This window comes from Panthera onca, chromosome A1 (genome assembly GCF_046562875.1).
Source record: "Panthera onca isolate mPanOnc1 chromosome A1, mPanOnc1 haplotype 2, whole genome shotgun sequence".
Taxonomy (NCBI): domain Eukaryota; kingdom Metazoa; phylum Chordata; class Mammalia; order Carnivora; family Felidae; genus Panthera; species Panthera onca.
This window is the reverse complement of record NC_138339.1, coordinates 240,547,857-240,572,360: the sequence shown is the minus strand read 5'-3', so window position 1 is coordinate 240,572,360 and position 24,504 is coordinate 240,547,857. Positions and strand designations below refer to the sequence as shown.

Below are 24,504 nucleotides of genomic sequence, written 5' to 3'. Positions count from 1 at the left end.
GACGATCTCCCTATCTCAAGGTCCTTCACATAAGCACCTCTGCCGAGTCCCCCTTGCTGTATGATGTAACATATTCACAGATCCTGGGATTAGACTGGGGACCTCCTAGACAAGGGGCATCATTCTGCCAACCACCACACTATCAACTCAGGTGACAACTAATGTTGGATGCCCCCTACCCCCAAATCTTTTCGTTTTTAATTTTTTTAAGTTTAAAATTTCTTATTTATTTTTGAGAGAAACAGAGACAGCACGAGTGGAGAAGGGGCAGAGAGAGACGGAGACAGAGAATCCCAAGCAGGCTCCACACTATCAGTATAGAGCCAGATGCGGGACTCGAACTCACAAAACCGTGAGATCATGACCTGAGCCGAAAACAAGAGCCCAACACTTAGCCCAACTGAGCCAGCCAGGCGCCCTTTTCTAATTTCAGCAGTTTGGTAAAAGCCAAACACACCTGAAGGCACAATCGAGACAAAGGCAAATCAGAAACCAGAGCTCGCGGGACAGGGCCATAAAATTGCCCAAGGACTAGTCTCTTCCGAGTAGGTGCTGCTTTGTTTTACCAGACCTGGCTTTTCCCGGACTTTGCTGGCGGGTATCTCCTCCAAGGGGAAGCGCGCAGTGATGGAGGAAGGGAAGGCGGAGGCAGAGTGGGGCGCCTGAGACCTGCCTGGCTAACCCCTGCTGTGAACTCTGGGGGCGGGGGGAGGAGGGTCTAAGAGAGCAGAAGGAAGGTTTCCATGGGACAGGCCCTCGCCTCAACCCGGGGATCCTGGTGCGCCTCCTCCAAGGCGGCCACGAGGGGGCGCCGCGGCCGCGCCTGCGAACGCACCTGTGCAGAAGCAGGCACGCGGCTGTTCTCAGCCGGCGGGATCCAGCGGGCAGGTGCGGGTTCGAGCGCGCAGAGCTTCCTGACTTTCGGTCCCCCAGCGCGGGTGTCCAGGCCGGGGGGGTGGGGGGACTGGCTTGGGGGCTGAGCCCCTCAGGTGGAGCCATCGCACTGTGTCTCCTTGAAACCAGGCTCTGAGCAGAGAGAGACACAGAGATGTGTGGGCGCTTCTCCGGCTGGGGGACGTCCTCCTGCGTGTCACTCTCAGGCGGGCGCAGCCGGCCGGGGGTTGGCCGCCGCGTGGGCGCCCCGACGGGCGGAGCGAGAGGGAAGACGAGCGGTAAGCAAATCAGTGCGGAGGGGAGAAGACGGAGGAGACCCGCAAGGAGAGGAGGGGGGAGGCGGGAAGAGGAGGAGAAGCATCGGACCTGAAATCCGAGGTGGGAGGGGAGCTGGGGGCAGGGAGACCGGGTGTGTGGGGCGGGTGGCGGGGCGGGGATGAGTGAGAGGAGGCCGTTTGCGGCATGAACCGGGGAGGCCTTATGAGATGAGGCAGCGGTGGGCGCGGTTCTCGGCGGTAGAATTCCACGGGCTGTGGAAATTCCAGAGCTGTTGCTTGGATTGCCTGAAGAAGACGTGTGTGTCGGGTTAGGATGGTTGAGACAGGAGTGGGTGCAGAGGGTTCTGGGGTGCGGGGAGGCAAGTGGCCGTGTGTGTACAGTGTGAGGCTGCATTGGGGCGGCGTGAAAGCAAGTCACGCTAATCTGGCGAGAGAGATCATCGTCGGGAACGTACTTTTTTCCAGAGTGAGGCATGTGTGTTCCGCCGAGGACCTACTGATCCTCTGTGATTTTCCTCAAGTATGCGCAGTTGAGCTGCGCTTGTGCTCTCTCGAGGTAGCTGGTGTTTAAAACATCAAACGCGTTTTGGTGTTTTGCTGTATCTTTGTTTTGCTTGTCCTTTTAGTTTAAGAGTTTTGCCCCAGCATCTCAGAGATACTTGTGAATAATCACCAAAATGGCCCTTATTTTGTATATTTCGTTTACTTGTTCCTTTTTTATTTGTAGTTTGTGGTTCATTCTTAGTTTTTCTTGTGGTTTATGTGCAAGATAACTTAGAGTAACGTTCCTGATGCAGTTTGGAGTGTATTTAAATGATTCGAGTTAGTTTTTCCCTGGTCTTGGTAAAGGAGATTTTGCGTTTTTGCTTATTTATTTCTAGGGAGGGGGCGCTAGCTGGTTGGGTGGCCCATGCGCAGGTGCGAGTCAGTTGTAGGTTTGAAAGAAAGGAGCCAAACGTTTGGCGGGTGGGCAGGCTGAAGCACGTCTCAGGATCCCCTCCTACAGCTCCATCCCGGGGTGGAAATGTCATAGCGAAAATGTGGCTTCCACGGGGAGATCTTCCTTGATCACTGGCCCCCATCCGTTCTTTCTTTCGGACATCCATGGTGGGCCCCCTTAGGGCCAGAGCCCTGGCCAGGGTTAGGGTTAGGTCCCAGGGGGCTCCAGGCGCCGAATCCCCACAGTGTAGTGGTCTCCCCGGAGTGCTGAGTGCAGGACGCATGGGAGGTTGCTGGTCAGGCTTTGTCTCCACGCTCAAGGGCCCATCTAGAGTGTGGGTAACGCATAGTCCGGGCCTCATTTTCCTCCTGGCGCAGTCGACGACGCTGCTTTGGAAATGGCCTGGAGATCTTCCCAATTCCACGCGGAATCATCCCGCGCTAGTTTTGGGAGGGAAAAGATAGGAGACGGACGTTGGGGGGGGGGGGGGGGGGGAGGAGGAGGAGAGGCCTGTTGAGTCCTGATCGGGGCCTGGCCTTATGTAAATCAGGCGGTTCTGGGCGGGGCAGTGGAAGTCCCAGAGCTGTTGCATGGATTGTTTTAGGAAGACGTGTGTGGGGGGTAAGGATGGTTGAGACAGGAGTGGGTTTTGGGGTGCGAGGATGCAAGTGACCGTGTGTGCAGTGTCAGGCATGTGAAGCTATGGTGGTGGGAGGAAATTAAGGTTATGCTAGCCAGTCAGGAAAAATATTAAGACCGAAAAGTAGTAGTTAGTTTTTCCAGGGCTGGGCTTCTCCGTTGCGTTTTGTTGTGCTAGTTATTTCCTCACTTGGTTGTGTGTTTTGTGACAGAAGTGTGCTGGGTTTGTGCTGTTCTTTGGTTGTCAAAGAGTTGGAGATCAAATTTTGTGCTGTAAAGTTGTTGAATGTGTTTTGTGCTTTATTATTTTTTGACAGCAAGGAAAACAGATCCACCTTTAAGAGGAAAGAAAGTGTAACTTTGGTGAAGTTGTTGTGTGTCTTCCTCTTCGCAGGGAAGAGAAGTTAGTTGGGGTTGGGTGTTACCTGTACAACAATCCCCCCAAAAATCTCAAGACAAAACCCAGACTTCCTATCAGGCTACTGCATTCGTGTTGGGCCTTCCTTAAAAGACTTTCAGGAGAATAGATTCAATGAGATTGACACACCTCTAAAGAGGCATGGCCACGCGCACACAGGATGGGTTTTCACCATCAGCTCTGGGACAGAAGGTGGTGGGCCCTGTGCTTGCTCTAGGGCTTAAGCAAAACCTGTCCTTACAATGCTGCCTTGATTTGTAAATATATGTTTTAAGGGTTTTCTGGCTTTGTTTTCACTGGGGCTCTGGCTTTCACTCTGTAAAAGTCTCTATTGAGAATTTACATTGATGTTTTCCAACTTTGGTTTTCACTTAGGGGAGCCACACCATTATGGACTCACAGGAACTGGATTTACTCTCTTGTCTGAAACAATAAAACAAAACCACACAAGATATACAAAATGCAGATTTCCAAGATGCTGGGCATCAGGCAAAAGAGGACAGCAATTCCACACTTGGAAACACACAGGTGAGCCAAGCCCTACACAACATGTGTGCTGCCTCGAGACAGTTTCCAAGCAAGGTGCAGGGAGGGGAAACTGAAGAGGCCAGTGGACTATGTGGAGTTGAGGACACTGAGCTGAGAGTCCACAGGACAATGTGATGGGGAGGGCAGAGCTGTGGAAAGTCAATTAGCAAGAGCTGTTGGGGAGCCCTAAGTATGCAGCACAGTCCTGCTCTGTGCCTCCATGGGAGGCAACTCCAGCAAGTCAGGGGGCAATCTTGTGAAAGCGTTAGAGGGAACAGAGCCTGTACCTCAGCACTGGAAATACAGCCTGTTGCCAACAGATAGACTGAAAAAAGTAACCCTCCTAACTCACCGGGCAGAACTCAGGGAGGTCTTGCCACAAGGTTGGGAACTCCTAATTAGCCCTCTGCTGAGCACTGCTCAGGACCACTGAACAAATCATTAAAGCAATACCAGAAATGATCAAACTTTCCAAGTAAATAAATGCATCCCTGAGCAAAGCTCAAAATTAAAGAAAACACAAAAAAATATCCAGCAACCAAACAAGGTAATATTCACACTGGCCATTCCATCCAAGATTTTGAGGTATGCAAAGCAGCAGGAGAAATGACCCTTAATGAGGAGACAGTTCAGTCATCTGAAAATGACCCAAAGCTGACACAGATGGGAGAATCACCAGAGGAAGACACTAAGGTGTTTCTTATAACTGCATTCCATCAGTTCAGAATGTTCAACAGGTAAATGGAAAATGTGAAAAAGACCCAATCTCCTGTTAAGTGATGAAAACCACAATGCCTGAAGAGAAATGTACTGCAAGGGGTTGACAGCAACAGAAAATGCAGAAGAAGAACATTTCATAGGACTTGTTTTGAATCTGCAGACCCCTTTGGTTAGTATTGCCCCCCTCACTCTATAAAATCTAATCCATGAACACAGGATGTCTTACTGTTTCTTTAGTTTTCTCTAATCTCTTACAGCAGTGTTCTATAGTTTTCACTGTAAAGGTTTTTGCCTCCTTGAATCAGTTCATTTCTAGATATTTTATTGTTTTGGGTGCTATTATAAGTGCAGTTGTTTTCTTAATTTCCCTTTCAGATTGGTCTTTGTTAGTGTAGAGAAACACAACCGAATTTTGTCTATCTTGTCCTCTGCAACTTTACAGAATTAGTTTATTGACTCTAGTATTTTTGTTTGTGAAGTACTTGGGATTTTTCTTTAGATAGGAGGATGCCTTCCACAAATAGAGATAATTTTATTTATTCCTTTCCACACTACTTTTGCTCAACTTCAATTCTAAAATATATTTGGGCTGGATGTGGAAGCCTACACCTGCCACAGGCCACCCGTGGATATTTGGGTCAGAGATGAACAGTGACAGGAGGTTGCCTATTTTGGGCCACCTCAGCCCGGGGTCTTGGATAATCACACACAGCCTGGCCAGGGAATTAGAGACCAGCAGGAGTCCTTGTTCTTTGCAACCACCTCAAAAGGCAAGGACCAAAAGACCCCTTGAGGCCCCTACAGGGAGGGTTTCTGCCCTCCCCCCGACCTGGGAATGGCCCAGAAGTGAGAAGTCAGAAAAGGGAAGGGGACTGGGGTGGCTGCTGACTCCAGGCCATGGGTGCCCCTGAAAGCTGTGCCTCATTCCACCTGTAGAGAGCTCATTCAAGCAGGGGCCTGGGTCAAGCAATAAAGCAAGCAGTTAAAAATAATGCAGCTGGGAGGTACTGCCAGGACTAGCATCAGCTGACACCTCAGAACTGACAATACTTAGAAACAGGAGGGGGCCAAGACTGATTAAATACCTTTAAAAAGGGGAGGATTTTTGCAGCAAACTGTCAAACTCTTCAGACATGACCTCTCTATGTTGGACCACTTCTAAAAGGCAGCTGCCACCGAAGGCTTTGCCCAATTGATCCTCAAACAGAACTGAGATCCTTCACTGCTTGAACAAAATAAGCAATAAGTGCCACGAGCTTTCCTGGACTGGACCAAGGCCAGAAGGACTGCGTGCCCACAGACTGACTTCTACAACTTCTATTACCCTGTTTGTTGTGTGGTTTGTCTTATGTTCTGCTCTGTGTGCTGGGTAAGAAGCCAAGTTTAATCACGTGGTGAAACTGAATTTGGAACCCTGAAAGTGCTTTATAGTTGTGATTAACTTTGCTTTATGATCGAATAAAGCTGACATTGTGGAAAGACACAGTTCTCTGTGTGTGCCTTATTAGTGTGCTCATGACACTACCTCACCCTCCTGCTCCTCAGGCAGAAAGGGGAAGCCACCAAGCCCAAAAGGCAGCACCACACACACCTGCACAGGGAGCTCTTTCTCTGTTATAATTTGAATTCAAATCCAAGCTACCAAAGTTCCAAACCCCACACCAGCTCTTCCATGACCACTGCGTCCCCCCATGATCTTCAGTGCTATAATTGAGTCTCAGCACTTGAGATTAGTAGCAGCTAGAATTGAACAAATCTCTCCCTCTCTGCCTTCCTTCCTCCCTCTTTCTCTCCTCCTTCCCTCCCTCCTTCAATCTGCCTTTTCTCTGTCCCTTTCTTTCCCTCCCTTGCTCTCTCCCTCTCCCTCCTACTCATGGTTGCCTACCCTCACCTTCTTTCTCCTTTTCAACTTTCCCATTTACTCCTCTCCTTGCCACCAGCACACTCAGACTGAGGCTGCTGCACTCCCATGGGTGGAGTAGGAAACCCACTGTCTTTCCAGGTGAGGCCCTCTAGATATCTATAGAATTTTTACCTGGTTCTAAACAGCTGCTAGAACAGTTGTTAAGAACAGCCAATTTGAAAGACTTTTCACCCGACCCCATTCCAGGGTTCCTTTAGGACTTAAGAGTCTGCAGTAGAGCTCTTAGTACTCCACCTGAGGCCCCATGGCAGACTGTATCCTTCATGGAGCATTTATGGGTGCCTACCTGGTGACAGGCCCTGCTCTGGCCACATGGTGAGCAAACCCTAGGTCCTCGCACCATGAAGCCTCCACTGGAGGCCTGAGGGTGCTGCAGTGGGGGCACAGCTGGTTAGTTCCTTCCCACTAGGGGGCCCATGCACCCCAACTGGGGGAGACTTGCCGTGAACACAAAATGGATGAAAGCCAACCAAGAATGGGAAATGTGTGATTTCAGCCTCAGCCTGCGGGCTTCATCCGGAGCTCATCTGCTTGCAAGACATCTCAGAGGGCTTGCAAGGTAGGGAGTGCCTTGGGCCCTGGATTTCAGTTCACAGTCCCCAAGTCACTCCCTGAAAATCACCCTGAGGCAGCAGCTGCAAATTGACAACAGTCAGCTATTTGGATTTGTTGCCTGATCAGGTCAAGTACTCTTCTGAATTAGAAAACCCAAGGGACTCTTATTGGAAAAATCACTGCCTAGCTGACCTGTACTGCTCTGGAAATACAGTCCAGTATCTTCCAGCTTTGCCTTCAGGAAAAATATGCTCGTTTATGCAGATTATCCCTTGAGATTAGGCGTATCCCTTATCACCCTAGGCAGTGATCCTATGACTCAGCATCCCTCACTAGATTATTAACTCCTCCAGAGAAGGGGTTCTCATGTTTACCCAGTCCTGGTTGATAAGCTTTGCATTTGAGACATCTGATAAACATTTGCAGAATTATATGTGCCTGCCTTGGTTTTGATGGAACCCACGCTTAGGAGATTACTTCCTGTAATTGAGAGGTTGTGCCTCCCAGGAGAGTGAAGAGAAGGAAAGAAAAGAAGTGGGAGGTGCAGTGGACAGGGATGTGGGGAGACCCCTGTGGATTATTACTGGGCAGCATGCTGCCCCCTTGTGGCCTACCAGCTACAGGACAGCCCATGACGTTCCTTGGATCCCAATTCTTATACTTTTGGCTCTCAAAACCCTTTTACACTAAAAAAAATTGACACCACAGAGCTTTTGTTTATGCGGGTTATGTGTATTAATATGTATAATATTAGAAATTTTAAAGTTAAAATACTGATTCACTTAAAGTAGTAGTAAACCCATATTAACACATTTTTTAAATGAAAAATACTATTTTAAAAAAAATTTTTTAACGTTTATTTATTTTTGAGACAGAGAGAGACAGAGCTTGAACAGGGTAGAGTCAGAGAGAGAGAGACAGACACAGAATCTGAAGCAGGCTCCAGGATCCAAGCTGTCAGCACAGAGCCGGACGCAGGGCTCAAACTCACAGACTGTGAGGTCATGACCTGAGCCGAAGTCGTACGCCTAACCGACAAAACCACCCAGGCGACTCTGAAAAATACTATTTTTTAAAGCAAATGGGTGATATCATTGTTTACATTTTTGTATACCTCTTTAATGCATAGGTGAAAGAAGACCCCTGGATTCTCATATCCATTTCTGCATTTGATGTGTTTTCTACGTTGTTTTGGTTGAAAATATGAAGAAAATCCAGCCTCACACAGATGAGTAGTTAGGAAGGGAGGAATATATTAATAGTCTTTAAAAATCAGTGCGGATATTCTTCTTTGATAAGACACCAAAACTTAACAAGTAGAGGTTTCTTAATGTTAGTTGCAATGTAGAATCTGAAACCTTATCGATGAGTCCTTTGTATTCTGTTACATTAAAATCCATTGTCTATTGTGAAATTTGAATGGGTCTTTTGAATAAAAGGCATCATTTTGTAAGTTCAAATATTGGTCATTGAAAAATATTGATTCACTGAGTTATCCACACCTTCCAAATGCTGACACATTTCAGTATTTAATATGTACATATATAAATCAGATAAATTAATGTAATCACTGGTCTTATCAGAAAAGTCTTAAAGTATTGGGAGATTTTCAAGCTCATGGTAGCCAACACAAATTTTCCAAAATTCTAACTTTGTTTGAAAGCTCCAATTTCATTATTGCTAACAAATCTCATTGGTTGTTTTCCTTGAAGTAAAAGGTACACTCTTCATTTGAGATACTCCTCCGTGGTTTGGCTGTTAATTGTTCTTTTAATATACTTGAAATGGTGCTACATGAAAAAAAGTGGTGTGGCTCATTCAGCCCACCATGCAGTCACACAAGCACTTTTCCCTGAGACAACCATGTTGAGAGAACATTCAGGAAAAGGAGCTGCTCTGGCCAAGAGAGGTGAGTGTGGCTGTGGAGGATGACTGGACCTGGGTCATTCAGAACCTTAGCATTTAGTCCTAAGTGCACAGAACCAGAGAGGGACAGCCCACATTCTTCCTCCCTCCTGATGCCATCATATAGAATGGGCCCCTTAGCCTTAAGAATTTGCTGCCTGAGTGCTATTTGCTACCTCTGGGCAGCCACTGCCTAGTATTCCCATCCCTCCTTCACCACCCAGGATTCCAATCCCATCCCTGAAGTTCGCAGGGCCCACCTGTAGAAGGGGACCAGTCTCCTCAACTGTGAAACTAGATGAGCCAGAGGTGAGCTTCTCATTGCAAGAACTTTATTACTAGTCAAGGTGGGGATTGGAGAGGCAAGGAGAAACAGAAGTCAGCAAAGTTTGGGAAACTGATGGGGCCCCTATAGCTAAAGCAACCTCCTGCTCTCCTTTACACTGCTCCTGGGGCCTTTCTCCCCAGCCCTGGGTCTTGTTGGTTAAATGAGGAGAACAGAATTTGGAAGTGGCTCATTTGTGCCCCCCTCCTTGAGGGGGCTTTTCTGGATCCCACAGGCCTGAGGGTAAGACTGCAGCCCCACTAAGGGCCACCTGTCTGGATTTGGGGCATTCCCTCAGAAGCGTCCTTTATGCAGTCTCAGGAGGCTACCCCTTGGGAGGTGAGAACTGTGCAGGTCTTTGTGGAGATACTCACCTCGTGGGAAGTGAGCTTGGAGTGGGTGAGGGACCAGGCGTTCTTGGTGGGGGTGGTGGGTGCACAAGCCAAAATAAGTACTAGTGATGATAGCGCATTATGTGCTGCCTTCTGGAATGTACCTTCCTGTTCCTCTGCCTCCATCCTATCTCTGCATGTGGCCCTGGTGGAAGGAGGGTAGGGCAGGGTGGGGTATTGGTCAGTGGCCCCCATCCACAGCCTTGACACTCCTGGAGCAGGTCTTGTCTTGTTGGGGATGAAAAGAGTTTTCCTCTGCCTTTCAAAGTTCTTTAGATGGACTAAAAATTAAATTGACATGAGACAGATTAACAGGAGAAAATCAAGGAGATCTTAAGAAATTGTATACTTCCAGGGCGCCTGGGTGGCTCAATCGGTTGAGTGTCCGACTTCAGCTCAGGTCGTGATCTCGTAGTCTGTGAGTTCAACCCCTGCGTCAGGCTCTGTGCTGACAGCTCAGAGCCTGGAGCCTGCTTCAGATTCTGTGTCTCCCTCTCTCTCTGCCCCCTGCCCTGCTCACACTCTGTCTCTCAAAAAGTGAATAAACATAAAAAAAAAGAAAGAAATTGTATACTTCATATATATATAGAGATAGATATATAGATGATATAGATATAGATATAGATATAGATATAGATATAGATATAGATATAGATATAGATATATGGCAGAGCCCCAGAGCCCCAGGAAAACTGAGTAACTCCCTGAAATAGCCAAAGCCATCACCTTAAATACCATCATTAGCTAAAGACAAAAGATGTTGGGGACAGGAAGTCAGTTGTGGGAGGTCCCCAGGAAAAGCACAGCAAACAAGGGCAAAGTTAAGCATATATAAATTATTGCTTTCTCCAGTGATAGCAGCTTCTGGAGATTGACAGTCATACCTGCATCCTGGTGCTGAAGGAGACACCCTTACAAGTGGAGATTTCCCCTATTCATGTGTCTCTTACAAAAGGGTGACTTCTTGGTTTTCAGAACTTCTCGTGGTTCTTGTGTATTTCCTTAAAAAATAACCAGCTTGGAATAACCAATATGCCAAAGAGGCATATCTTGGGGTGGCGAAGTTTGACCCCTGGATTTGGGGCATTCCAAGAATTCCCAGATATTGGGTTGACTGGGCTTCCCAAAGCCTGGGGATGAGGAAGCAGCTCAGGGAGACTTGGGCAATCATGCCCTTTCCCAGGGAGGCGGTACCTGGGCTTATTCACAGGGTGAGGCCTTGCTTTCAGCCTGAGTCTGGTCTCTTCCAGTTACTCTGGGTGGACAGAACCTGTGGGGAGCCTCAGAACTCTGCCCCCTCTCTACCTTCTGTTAGGAATCCAGGTGTTCTTCTTCTCTCCAGAGAGCCAGAGCCCAGGTGCTCCCTTACCAGGGAGGGAGTGCCTTCTGGTGAAAGGCATCCTAAAGGCCTGGGAGGTGGCAGCTGGAGAAGGAGGGCAGGGCCAGAAGCCAAGTCTGAAGGAAGGAACTGCCAGCCAATGAAAGGGGAACTGCCTGCACCCTGACCTGTGGAACTGGGACAGCACGGGACCCACAGGTATTTCTGAGTGTGGGTGTGAGTGTGTTTCTTGTTGAGAAGCCTCTCCCTTGGAAGAGGACTGTACCACATGGAGTGTTAAGACCATATCTCCTCTGCCCCAGAACAGGGGACCCCCTGCTGACTCTTGTCAGTACCCTCTTGTGCCCTCCCTCACCCTCACACCATTCCCAACTGGGAAGGAATTCTCTGCACAAGACCCATCCATATGTGTTTGGATTTCTGAGTTCTCTTATTGCTGGAGCTTGCAACTCTTTTCTATAAGAATGGGGGTTAACAATCCTACATTGCACAGTTAGTATAAGGATTAAATAAGGTTGCTTGTGTGAGTGTCCATACTGGCTTTGTACATAGTAGCTACTCAATGAAATCTAGTTGCCCAGGAAAACAGGATGAGGGTGTTTACCCATCCAAGGAGCACCTGATATCGCTGGGGACCCTGAGAGTCCCACTCAGGCACTGGCCCACAGGAAGCCCATAGTTTGGCAGGGAAGCAGACAGAGGTTCCATGCATTGGGATGGGTGCCCTGTTTGAGGAGTAAAGCACAGTTGGGTTAACTGTCAGTGTCTCTCCCAGGGCCAAGGTCCGTGTCCTGGGACCACATGAGGATGCTGCTGTGGCTTCCTGTCTTGCTGGGTCTTGGGAGCTGGAGTGAGTTTTCTTTTACTGGAACAGTGGGTAACTAAGAAGGATCATCTAATCTCACAGCAGAGAATGTGCTTTCTCCTTAGGGAGAAAGAATAACTTTGCATTTAGAACACAGAATTTGGACTCTGTAAACCTATTTCAAATCCTTGACCTGCCTCCAGCAATGATTTTACGCAAACTATTCAGTCCTTTAAACCTTAATTTTCCCAGCTGAAACTGAGATAATGTTATGATTTCCAAAAGTTTTTGAGGATTAAATGAGATAATGCACATGAAGGACTTTGCACTTGCACAACGGGAGCAATGATTCTGTCTGTATGATTTCTATGTCAATCAGAGTCAATCAGGGGTTTATGCTTTTGTCAATAAGAGAAAGTCCTCGGAGATAGGGATGTCAGTTCCACACACAGGAGCTTGGGCACAGCACATGCCCCCAAATCAGCCCTGGAAGAACAGACTTGATTTGTGCAAGTAATTCTAATCCCTTCTCCATATCATCTTCCCATTGTTTCTATTCAGTAAAATCCATACAAAAGAGGACCTTGTCCTTTTGAGATGCTTGGACACATTTATTTCCAGGTTGCATTTTTCCCCCAATTGTGTGTATAGATGTAGCTCATGAGAAACGGATATATTTCCAACTTCCTGCTCTTGGCTATTTAACTATGTTCTGGGATATTCCCTGGAGTTGGTGTTGGAGAAAAGCATGCACATGTTGCTACTGGAGGTAGTCCTTCTGCCAGCATAATGGGGTCTCCTGGAAGGGCCTCAGTGATCTGGCCTGAGTCTGTCACTGAGATGGCTAGTACTGGGGTTCTCTGAGGACTGATGCAAAATGGAATGTTTCTCTGCAGGTGCTTTCTCCTGGAATGAAACACAAGCCAAACGCATATCAGAGGGCCTTCAGGATCTGTTTGGCAACATCTCTCAGCTTATTGATAAAGGAAGACTTGGTCTCAATGGTGAGGAGGCTTAAGGATAGCTGGGTATCTGCTGTGACCAGTGCTTCTGAGGTCTGCACTGCCCCTTGTGGCTGGCATGAGAATGCATGGGGCTGAGACAGTGGACGGAGCAAACCACCTGCTAGGATGCCACGGGCCTTGGGGGTCCGGGTGTTATTGGGAGAGGGCAGAAACCAGGACAGGGAGATTCATCCTCTTCACTAAGGGCCCCCTCGCCTGAAGGTGGAGACCACACCCTGCCCTCAGGGAGTCGTCGGACTGAAAGGGAGAGTCAGGCCATACCTTGAGAGAGTCCCTAGGCTGAGGAGGAGATGTAGTTCCTTCAGGAAGCACTCAGAACAGGACAAAGGACACAGAGCCACAGAGCAAACTGTCAGTGAACATAGTGTGCACTGGGGGCATTAGTGCTGCCCAGATGGGCCTCTCAGGCCTTCCCTGGGGAAGCAGTGGGAAGGAGCTGCTTCCTGAAAGCAGAGGTCCTAGAGCAGAGCAGGGCAGGAGCTGCAGGGTGGAGTCTGTCCCAGGTAGGGATGCCCTGTATGAGGGAGCAGAGCATCCAGGCTTCTCTGGACAGGTGCATACTCTGCAATGGGAACAGCAGAAGGGATGTGGAGGTAAGAAGCAGAGGGTGTGCCTGCCTGCTGAAGGCCTCCTCCCAGGACTCTTCTACCCTCAAGAAGCAGACTCAGCCCAGAATGGCACCCATGGCCCAGGGGGTTAGTGAGGCAGTGATGGAGCAGGATGCGCCGAGTGATAACCTCCTCACCCTTGTGGTTACCCCACTGATGTCTCCACAGTGGTCTCTCACAAGGAGTGGGGGGCAGAAGCTGTTGGCTGCAGCACTCCACTGACCAGGCCTGTGGATTTCTTTGTCACGCACCATGTCCCTGGACTGGAGTGTCACAACCGGACTGCGTGTAGTCAGAGGCTGTGGGAACTCTGGGACCATCATGTGCACAACAACAGCTGGTGTGATGTGGCCTACAAGTAAGGGACAAGGGATATGTGAGAGTACGTGATCAATGATACTGCTTATGACACTTCTCTTGGCCTTACTCATCTCTGCTCTCCACTTACCAGGTTGAGGTTATATTGGGTTGATAATGAGTAAAATATTAAACCCCTACAAAATTCCAAATCCTTTTGAATTTTCTGTGAGATCTAAAAGAAAGCAAGGAAGGTTAAGTAATAACTATACGTATATGCCCCCCCAAACCTAGTTCACATAACACATTGACAGTTACAAATGACTACTGTGTGCATGAATTCATTTGCTCCACCAAGGTTGGTCAGGCATGCATTACTATCCCCATGGTCCAGGTGAGGGGACTGAGGCAAGGACGTTGTCTGATTTGCTCAGAGTCACACAACTGCAAAGTTGTGGAGCCCAGACTGGCTCAAAACTGGCTCTTTGCCTGCTGCATGTCCCACTTCACCACATTCAGGGGGCTCCCACTTTGTGAGACATCTCTTACCCTAGTGGCCACTCCAGTGGACCCTTTTAGTGTCCAGGACCACGTGCCCTTGGCTTATCTCTGACCTCACCCAGTTATGGACAGTCCCTATGCATGGTAATGGCTTCTCACTTCCAGTACCCTCTGCATCTCTCTGATTTTCCACTTCAGACTTTCATCATTTCTGATGGTGAAAGGGAGTTAATACCCCCTGGCAGGCAGGGGTTGTAGATAACTCCCTCAGCCCCTGGCCCTTCTCAGGGACAATCTTAGGTCCATGTACTCAGTTCCTTGGAAGTTCACCCTGTCTGGTGGTGGGTGGTGAGTGGTGGGGAGTGGGTAATGATTCTAAGCCCCAGGTGGCCATTGTGAAGCCAGCCCAATTGCATTGCACATGCTTTGTTGGGTTTCTTGCTTCTGACTTGCTCTCCTTGTTCCCTCACTCTGGCTTCTGGGACCCCTTATCAAATAAACTGCCTGTGTCCATGTGCTTTTCTGAGGAGCTACTTCCTGAGAAATTTACGTAAGATAGATCTATGTAAGAGAAATCACATGAGCAGCTTACGTGGAGATGACACAGGTAGCATGCATTTTAGAGGAAGGAAAGCCATGTTTGAGGCTGAGAAGAATCTCACAGTGTAATTGAGTCTGTGTTAGTTACTGTGATGGCACCAGGACCTCTCCTCCTCCTGAGTGTGTAGGATGATTTACATAAAACCTAGGCATTTGAGCAAAGAAGGTAGGCAGTGTGGGGGTAGCTTCTGAATTCTAAGGGAATATAAATGACTTGGACTATCCATTGTCTGGGACAAGTCCATGCAAATTCCCTGTAGTGAGCACAGCTTGAGCACTTCTCCCTTTGGAGGTTGGTAAGTGGTTCCTCTTGTGGGATACACCACGGTGCCAGCCACTCAGCCTGTATCTCCCTGCTTCACAGCTTCCTGGTTGGAGACGATGGCAGAGTATATGAAGGTGTTGGCTGGAACATCCAAGGCATGCACACCCAGGGCTACAACCACATCTCCCTGGGCTTTGCTTTCTTTGGCACCAAGGAAGGTAATGGTCATTCCAGCTGCCCTTCTCCAAAGAGTTACCCACTTCTTTGTTTCCACACTGACTCTTCGACCTCCTACTTCCCCAATGATCCACTCTCCTGGAGTTCCCCTCTCCTTTGGCTTCCATGAATGAATGGTATTAGTTCTCTTCCTCCTGCTCTGGTTTCCTTCTCAGTCTCTGAGTTGGCTCCTTTCCCTCTGACAGTCTCACAGTGGAGGTGCTGTCCAGAGTTCTCTCTGCAGCCTTGTCACCATTATGCACTCATCATGGAGGAATGTGGGCTTCTGCTCTCTTCTACCAGTGACTCACATCTTCCTCTCTGGCTCTCACCCTTCTTCAGTGCCAGGCCCTGTTTCCCATTTCTTGCCAGGAACCTCCTCCTCCCATCTCTCTTACCCCAAGATTTTCTGTATAATTTTTAAAACCACTCTGAGGCCTCCAATCCCTGAGTCCCTTCCACTTTCTTTTATTCTTACTGCTGCCCATTCCCCCAGCCCATGTCCTAGCATACATGCTCCAGGACCATTCCACTGAGTTTGTGCACTCTTACTATTAAAATTCTTGCTCAGCTAGTTTCTCACTGTCCCCTCCCAATACTCTGTGAGAAAATCCAGACAAGTTTCCTGGTTGCTGTTATACAGAGTACAACCTGAGCTCCAGAGAGGAAGTGACCCAAGAAGAAGAATCAGAAGGCAAGGCCACACTTTTCTTTTCTAATTTCAGGGTGGTTTCCAGCATGCCAGAGGACTGTGTGTTCAGCTTGGTTTGTTTTTGTGACCACTCATTGCTATCTCGGTGTCACTCTGTTTCCTCTGGGGTCTTGAGCACATTACTTTTTGGAGCCTCAAGTTCCTCTCTGTAAATATGGGGCTAATAATAGCATCCACCTCAGAGGTTTGTGGTGAGGATCAAAGAAGTTAATGCAGGTAAAGAGGCTGGCACATGCCTGGAAGGGTGCCTGCCAATGGGAAACCCTGGCCCGGCCAGCTGAGCACTCCAGAGCATAGTGCTGCCTTCCAGCTCTTCCACGGAGAAAGAGCAATAAATGAAGTCTTATCAGGTCACTGGGAAAGGTCTTCATCCTAGACCAGGTAGATCCTTGACTTTTAGGCTTTCCAACCTGGGGGATGAGCCAGTTCCCCTCCAACAGCTATGTAGGGGCTGGCAGGGCCTCTCATCCTTCTTCCACAATACCCTGAGACTCAGGCCAGACCCAGGTTACCACAGATGGCTCTCTTTCAGGCCACGGTCCTAGCCCTGCTGCCCTGTCAGCCATGCAGGGTCTGATCTCCTATGCAATCCTGAAGGGCCACCTGTCCTCCGTGTATGTTCAGCCACTTCTTGTGAAAGGTGAAAACTGCCTGGCCCCTCTGCAGAAGGCAAGTCCTAAGAAAGGTAAGACTTTCAACCCTACTGGGCCTCCCTTTAAACCTACCCACCCACCCCATGCCCTTATAACTTCCAAATGCCATTGAGAGTGACTTTTTTAGCCAAGCTCTCATTGGATCCCTTCTGATAGGCAACTGGTCATCCAACTCTGAAACTTTGGGGCTGGTAAAATTTGAGACAGACTCTCCAGGTCACCCCTTTATACCTCAGACTCTGAGAATGATAGAGCTATGGCATTAGCCTGGTATAATATATGTGTACTAATTTCTTGAGTCAGTCAACAATTAGTCACTGAAGAGATATCATGGAATAAAACACATAAGCAGTAACCTTATAAAGTTTCAACCTAGAGAGTAGAAAAAGACAATAAGCAAATAAGCAAGTAAAATATTTGATATGTTATAAGGTGAAAAGTACTGTGGAGGAAGAAAACATGGAGAGGGATAGGCATCTAACACAGACAAGCACAAAAGCACAAATGTGCATCTTTCTGAATATAAGAACCTGAACAACATTGATTGATTGAAGTGCTTAAGTCACCACCTATACTGACTTCACAGGAAGGGGTTAGTGAAATTCAGGTAATAAACACTAGATAAAAGGTAGATTTGGGGTTTAACAAATTACAACATCAAAACCAGTATAGTTAAGGGGCAACTGGCTGGTAGAGCACGTGACTCTGGATCTTGGGGTCATGAGTTCCAGCACCATGTTGGTAGTAGAGTTTACTTCAAAAAAAAAAAAAAAAATAAGGGCACCTATGTGGCTCATTTGGTTAAGCATCTGACTCTTGATTTAGGCTGAGGTCATGATCTCATGGTCATGAGATTGAGTCCCCATCAGGCTCTGCGCTGGGCGTGGACCCTGCTTAAGATTCTCTTTCCCTCCCTCCGTCTCCCTCCCTCTGTCCCTTCCCTGCTCATGCTGTGCAAGGGTGTGCTCTAGCCCTCTCTCTCTCACTCTCTCTTTCAAAGAAACCCAAAACTGACAGTGTAGTTAATAACCACTTTTGGCCTTTTCCTGGACTTAATAAAGTTTTAAAGATAATTAGCTCTATTATGTGAAAGCTCTGAGTAAATCTGATCTCTGTCCTTGGATTAGCCATCTGCTAATATTAATAATTGCTTACACTGACAGAGTTTTAGGGATTACAAGTGAGTCTCAAAGACATGCTTTCAGATGAAAATTCAACTGATTTGTCCAAAAGACCCTGTTATGCATGTACATCCACATATACACAAGACAATCATACAGATAAATAAGTACCCTTTGCTCTTGGGAATGAGTATCCATGTACCCTTAGGATCAACATTCACACACTCCTCTGGGTTCTATTTTAAGGTTAGATCCCATGTCTATGATTCCTGCCTTTTGAATCCAATCCTACCATGCAGATATACCCCACTACCAGGTGGGCTTTCCTGAATTCCACAGTCAGAGTTAGGTCAGGATGCCCAGATGGCATGGGGATGTTCAGTATTGGGGTGGTTGGCATGAGTGGGCATGAGTCCACACGTTGATGTTTTCTGGCTCCCCTCCCCAGCTTGCTCCAACATTGTCCCTCGATCTGCATGGGAGGCCAGGAAGACGCACTGTCCCAAGATGAACCTCCCAGCTAAGTATGTTGTCATTTTCCACACCGCTGGGAGAACCTGCATCATGTCTGATGAGTGCCACCTGCTGGTCCAAGATATCCAGTCCTTCTTCATAGACAGATTGAATTCATGTGACGTTGGGTATAAGTAAGTGGACCTGAGGATATATGGGCTTCTTTTACCTCGGAGCAGACTCTGAACCTTCGAATGGGAGAGAAAGGAAAGTAATGTTTACTGAGTGCCTGCCATATGAAAGGTGCTCCATCTATGACCATGTTGATTTTTCACACAACCCTAGGTGAGCCTTACTTAGGATATAGCTAATGGGGTGGTCATTCTCCTTGAAAATGTTCTCAAAATGTATCTATTTTTTTTTAAGTTTATTTATATGTTTTTAGAGAGAGTGAGCGAGCATGAGTGCAAGTGCAGGAAGGGCAGAGAGAGAGGGAGAGAGAATCCCATGCAGGCTTTCCACTGTCAGCAGTGCCCGTCAAGGGGCTGGATCCCATGAACCATGAGATCATGACCTGAGCTGAAATAAAGTCAGATGCCTTACCAACTGAGTCACCCAGGTGCCCCTCAAAATGTGTCATTTTTAAAGATTGTATATAGATATGATGGAGGTCAAGACTGCTGGCAAGATATTAGAAGTCATACACATGCAAGATTGTGAAGCCTATAGAGAATATCTTCCTGTCTGAAGGCAGGGGGAGGCACCAGATAATATCCTCTGATTGCTCTAATGCCAAGATCTGTAATCCTTTAATAAAAAGCACACTGACCTAATGGGAGAATAGAAACTTCTTGCAGCATGCTTTCCAAGTTCACAGGTAAGTTAGACACCATCTCATATCCATCAGGAACAATCACACTGAATGTTAAGTCTCAGGAAGGACTAGCATAGATAGCACTAGCCTAGATAGCATATTTGTACACATTAATCAAGGAGGCCATTCCTCTAGAGACTTTATGGATTAGCTAGTGGAGCTGGATTTTAGTCCTTCCTTGCCTCCTGGCCAGGCACTCTGTGCAGGGTGCAAGAAGCATAGCTGTGTGCAATGGCCCTTCCTTGGCTGGATTTACCATTACTTAGTATGTGATTTTGGGGTGATGGCCTCTCCTCTCTCCATCCTGTTATAGTTACAACCCTTTCAAAATAGGAGAAAGCTTCCTCCAACACCTTTCACCTGTTAAGACTTGTCAAGTGCTTTTCTAGATCATGCAGTGCAGGATTATTCACAGGACTGTTCTCTTTGATCATAATAGATACCTGAATATTGACTCTATGTTTTGAACCTAACCTGGAAAGTGATGGGTGCTGAGAGAGGACCTTTCCCTTTTCCCATTCAGGTTTCAGCAGCCAGTTTCCTGTCCCTTGACTTTGACCTTTATTGTATACCTTGTGCCATAACTTTCATGGCACTGCCATTTTCTCACCCTGAGGCGATCTGTAGTCAGGAGTAAATACCCACTTGCTGTAAATTAATTCACTGAGAACACTGAGTGCCTACTCTTTGTGGCATGAGGCTACACTCTGGGGACACTAGCAGATGTAGCACAGATATGGTTCTTGCCTTGATGGAGCTAAAACTGCTGAAGGAGAAAGATAATTAAATGAATAAAGCCTAATAGAGTACATTAAGTGTTATGATAGAGGGTGCAGAGTGTAAACAGGAGACATTTTTACCTCTTGGTAGCTTGTGGGGGAATTGGGTGTGAAGAAAGCACTACTCAAGAGATGACATATCAACTGGGATCTAAGAAATGAGTGAGCTCATCGGAGGAGGGGGAAGAGTGTTTTGGGCAGAGAGAAAGGACCTCTGTGGAAAGTCCTGGATGCCAGCCTGATAATGGTGTCTTTGAGAAGCTGAGGGAAGTTTATCATAATAAAAATAGATGCTGGGATGCCTCGGTGGTTCAATCAGTTGAGTGTCCAACTTTGGCTCAGGTCCCGATCTTGCAGTTTGTGAGTTAGAGCCCTGCATCAGGCTTGCTGCTGTCAGTGCACAGCCTACTTCCATCCTCTTTCCCCCTTTCTCTGCCCCTCCCCAGCTTGTGTTCTCGCTCTCTCAAAAATAAGTAAACATTTAAAATTTTTAAAATAATAATAATGACAAAAACAGATGCCAAAGAGAGGGATGGTGGAAGGTAAGGAGGCAAACAAGGGGGCATATTATGAGGGATCTTCTCACTTAAGCTGGGGAGTGTGTGCCCACTGTGTGCCAAGGGCATAAAAGCAGGTTTGAGATAAGATTTGTATCAGGAAGATCATTCACAGCTTCAGGAATGGAACGGAAAAGGACAAATCTGCAGGTGGTGAGATCAATTCAAGCAAGACCAGGGTGGTGATGAGGCTGTCATGGGGAGAAGCAGACAGATCTAAGAGGTCAGTGGAGATTAGTGTAATGTTAGTGATGAGGATGCCAGGGTTGATCAGGGACAGTGGTTGCAAGATGCCATGGACAATCCATGGTTACTGAGGGATGAAGCGGTGGGCTTATACTCATATTCCTGGCTGGGACCAATGGAAGGACAGGAGGTGGTGCCTTTCACTAAGATGGGGAGCCTGGAAAGGGGAACTGGTGGGGAAGAAGGTGGCACAGCTGTGGACACATGAATTTTGCTCAATGGCAGTTGAAGTTATCTTCAAGAAGGTAGATGGGTTTGTCCTGGGCAGCATCTTGAGGTACCCCACATTTAAGGAAAGGACACAGGGAGACAAGGTGCAGAGGAATGAGGGACAGCCACAGAAGACAACTGGGAGAGTAGGGTGCGATGGAAGTAAAGGGGAGAGAATGTTTGAGGATACAGAGGGATCAGCAAGGTAGGGCTGGAGAAGTGTATTTTGTCTTTAGTGGTAAGGTGGCCACAGATCACCAGGGAAACACTGGCAAGGTATGAGGAAAACCAGGTTGCAGGGATGGCAGCTGTCACTCTTTTCTCCCTAGTCTGTGAGCTCCTTGGGGAAGCAGCAGTGTGCTAGACCTGGATGGGCTCATGAGAGGGGATTCCTGGGAGATCCAGGAATTTTGTGAACCTTTGTTAAATCACTGGTGGATTAAAATCAGCCATGGTGGGAGTTTTACACCACAGAAATCAATAAAGGGCATAAACCAGGGCTTCCTGCCCTTCCCCCTTTCTGATGAGAGCTGGTTTACCAGCACACCTCTGGAAAAGACTGTCTTTTTTGTAACTCAGTGCTTAGAATTTAATGACTAATCAGTGTCTGCTAAGTAAAGGCATGAGTGATTGAATGAATGAGTGAATGGATGAATAAATGAAACAATCGCAGAGTGCCTGTCATGCTGATTTCCTTCTCCTGTCATGGTCCTTTAGCTTCCTTGTGGGGCAGGATGGTGTCATTTATGAAGGAGTGGGCTGGAATGTCCAAGGCTCCCGTGCTCCTGGCTACAATGACATTGCCCTGGGCATTGCCTTCATGGGGACCTTCTTGGGTAAGTGGATGCTTTGGGCAGTGACAATGACCTTTCATGGTATGGTGTCTGAAAGAGTGTGTCTCACGTGGACAACAACAGCATCAAACTCAGGCATCACTGAGAGCCTGCATATCCTGGACTTACCAAGCTTCTGATTTGATGTTTGACAAAGCTAAGTGTGACCAGGAATGACCCCCATCCCCCAGGCATAATGCCCACACACATCCAACCAAATGCCTCTCTCTTCTGACAAGACAAGGGGAAAATATCTTTGTGCATATGTTTTGCTAAGTTTTTTATGATGGCACCAATGTAGGGACCCTTGCCTTATTTGACACAGCCCTGAATGAGCCCCTGTCTCTGCATCCAAAGTGTACACTGAGATTTGTCATTGCTCCCAGCTCTTGACCAGAGTTTGTTTAGACTCAGAGGCCTTTTGCTGAACCTCTGGGAAGAGGAGACTTTGCCACTTGGGGCTGGTTCAGGCTGATACTAAAATGGACATTGAGTGGGGCAAGGGGTGACCCAGGAAGGTACCTGCAGATGGGGCTGAGCATGTGAAGGTGCAGGAAGCATATCTGTGGCCAAAGCAAGGTTTCTCAGCTTCAGCACTATTGACATCTTGGATCAGGTAATTCTTTGTATAGGGGCTGCCCTGTACATTGTAGGACATTTAGCAGCATCCCTGGCTTCTGCCACCAGATGCTTGTATCACCCCTTGCCTAGCTGTGACAACCAAAAAATGTCTCTACACAGTGCCAAATATCCTATGGGAGGCTAAATTCCCCCAGTAGGGAACTATCAGGCAGACGTATTTACAGCAGACAAAGGCTCTTTACATCCCCAGATAATTGTATGTTTTATCCCAGACTCTGCTATTTTCATGTGGGAAGAACTTTGGTGCTGAGAAATCTGAGTCTTGACTTGGTTTTCTGTCTATAGGGTGGCAATAGTGGAATATATTAGCTTGGTGGTAGGGGTGGGTTAGGGGTGATTCTGGAATGGGTCCTTCCTTAGGCAGGGTGCCCTGGAATCCTAGAACAGATGGATAACTCTGTTTTGCAGGTACCCCACCCAATGCTGCAGCCCTGGAGGCAGCCCAGAACCTGATCCAGTGTGCAGCGGACAAGGGGTATTTAACTCCCAACTACCTGCTGGTGGGGCACAGTGATATTGTCAATACACTGTCTCCTGGGGAAGCTTTGTACAACATCATTAAGACTTGGCCTCATTTCAAACACTGAAGGAACCCCTGCTCCTTCTGAGACTGCTTGTCCCACCTGGCTGCTGGGCCTCCCCTGTTCTCACCCTCCATCCTGACTCAACACCTTGTGTCCCCTCCATGTCAGCCCCATCCTGCCCCTCCTTTCTCAGGTTAGGATGATTCTCTCCTGCTAGCACCACCCCCCAGCAGCCCCAAACCCTGGAGCTGGGCATTACCAGCCCTTTGAGTGAGCCCCACCTTCCTCACTCCTCATCTTCCCCTCCCCTGGGCACCCAGCTCCTAAGCCAGGTGGGAAGATGGGCTGATCCTTGTTTGGCTTCTAGTTCCCTCTCTGGCTGCCCCTCTTCCCCATGTACTTCCCCTGCCATCTGCCCAGCAGCCCCCAAGCCTCACACAGGACCCAGGTCAAGGCCCAAAACCCCTCTCTGCTCACACAGCCACTTGTCCCCATGTGGATGCAGCCCTTATTTCAGGGCTCATTGCTTACAGGTGTGGTTGTTCTCTCCACTGGATTGTGAGGGTTTCCAGGTTTATTTGCCCCCATGTCCTTGGTTCCTCAGCAGAATCTGGAGTCTTGTGTGTGCTACAGATATTTGTTGGAGATGTGGATGAATAAACAAATATGTGGGTCGAGTCCCTGCTTCCCTTTCCAGTCTGTTCCACCACCCCCTCTCTTTGGGGACACCTTCTGGGACTGTCCCCCATCCTGCCATTTTCTCTCTGTTCTTGCCCCTCCCAGTCTGAGGTTCAGAGCCAGCTCTGGTCACTTGTCTGTAATGGTTGATGTGCCTCTAGGCTCCTGTGTCCTGTCCTCCCCAAGTTCCCCGAGGGCAGAGACAGTACTCCTCCAGGTCCAACTGGGCTGTGTCCACACAAGCCACCTGTACCTGCAGCCTTCCCTTGCCCAGCTGTGCCCACTGGCCTTGGGACTCAGCGGGGACCCAGAGCACGGCACTCTGCAGCCCTTCTGGCCCGGTCTCCTGCTGCCCAGAGGGAAGCCAGATACTTTCAGTTGGGGGAGACAGTATTTTGCTGTTCACTGGAAGTATATCAGCTGGATCTTGTTTCTCCTGATCTGGAAACAAGGCGGGGGGGGGGGGGGGCGGGGGGAGGGCGGACAGGAAGAAGAAGGGGAGGGATAAATAGAAGTAGCCAGAAATAGGGACTTCTGCACCCCCCACCTTTGTACTGTGTCCTTGCCCTTAGAGTGTTTTACATCTCTTCAATAAGGCAGGTTTTAACAACCTCTCATTTTTACAGTCTTTTTTCTTTTCAGAGACTGTCTGTGATCTTACTGGATTTGCTGTCCTTTTGTCATTTGTCCTCAGGCCACCTGGCATGTAAGCAAAGGAAGGAATTATTTATCTGAAGTGTCAAGTAGGCCCAGTGCCCCTTCCTGACTTACCCAGCCATCAGAGGTAGCTCCAGGAGAACCCCCTGGGCTCTCTCTTCTAGAGGCTCCTTCCTTGGGGGCACAACTTCCCAGAGGAACATAATGGTTCTCTATCTCTTAAAACATTGAGGATGAGTTTCCCAGCCTTCACACAGGGAGGACCCAATAAGGTGGATATAAGATGCTAAGAAATAGTCTCACAATAAAAATTATCCTTCAAATTTCTTGACTTTTCTTACAATCCTCCCTTTGACTGAGGAAGGGTCTTGTGCCTTTGATTCAAACCTGA

General features: G+C 48.0%; 1 protein-coding gene and 1 long non-coding RNA gene across 3 annotated transcripts; both read left to right on the top strand.

Annotated features, from left to right (window-relative positions):
- The first annotated feature begins 838 nt into the window (after positions 1-838).
- Positions 839-5,898, top strand: LOC132682319 (uncharacterized). 2 transcript variants are annotated; one of them, XR_009611614.1, is made up of 4 exons: positions 839-1,172; positions 1,638-1,728; positions 3,545-3,697; positions 4,423-5,898. It is a non-coding gene; the product is annotated as an uncharacterized LOC132682319 (long non-coding RNA). The 2 variants fall into 2 exon arrangements; XR_013557016.1 differs by having other exon boundaries at positions 3,545-5,898.
- Positions 5,899-8,759: 2,861 nt separating this feature from the next.
- LOC132680616 (peptidoglycan recognition protein 4-like) lies at positions 8,760-23,107 on the top strand. Its single transcript, XM_060634249.2, has 8 exons — positions 8,760-8,805; positions 12,559-12,647; positions 13,439-13,653; positions 15,058-15,176; positions 16,419-16,571; positions 18,109-18,307; positions 21,497-21,615; positions 22,663-23,107. Exons 1-8 carry the CDS (start codon positions 8,760-8,762, stop codon positions 22,839-22,841), a joined length of 1,119 nt encoding a protein of 372 aa, XP_060490232.1. The 3' UTR covers positions 22,842-23,107.
- The last annotated feature ends 1,397 nt before the right edge of the window (positions 23,108-24,504 follow it).

Coding starts and splice junctions, on each gene's coding strand:
- LOC132680616 (XM_060634249.2), top strand. CDS start 8,760: ATGTTGAGAGAACATTCAGGAAAAGGAGCTGCTCTGGCCAAGAGAG. Junction 16,572..18,108: donor GAAGGCAAGTCCTAAGAAAG/GTAAGACTTTCA, acceptor TCCCCTCCCCAG/CTTGCTCCAACATTGTCCCT. Junction 18,308..21,496: donor TCATGTGACGTTGGGTATAA/GTAAGTGGACCT, acceptor ATGGTCCTTTAG/CTTCCTTGTGGGGCAGGATG.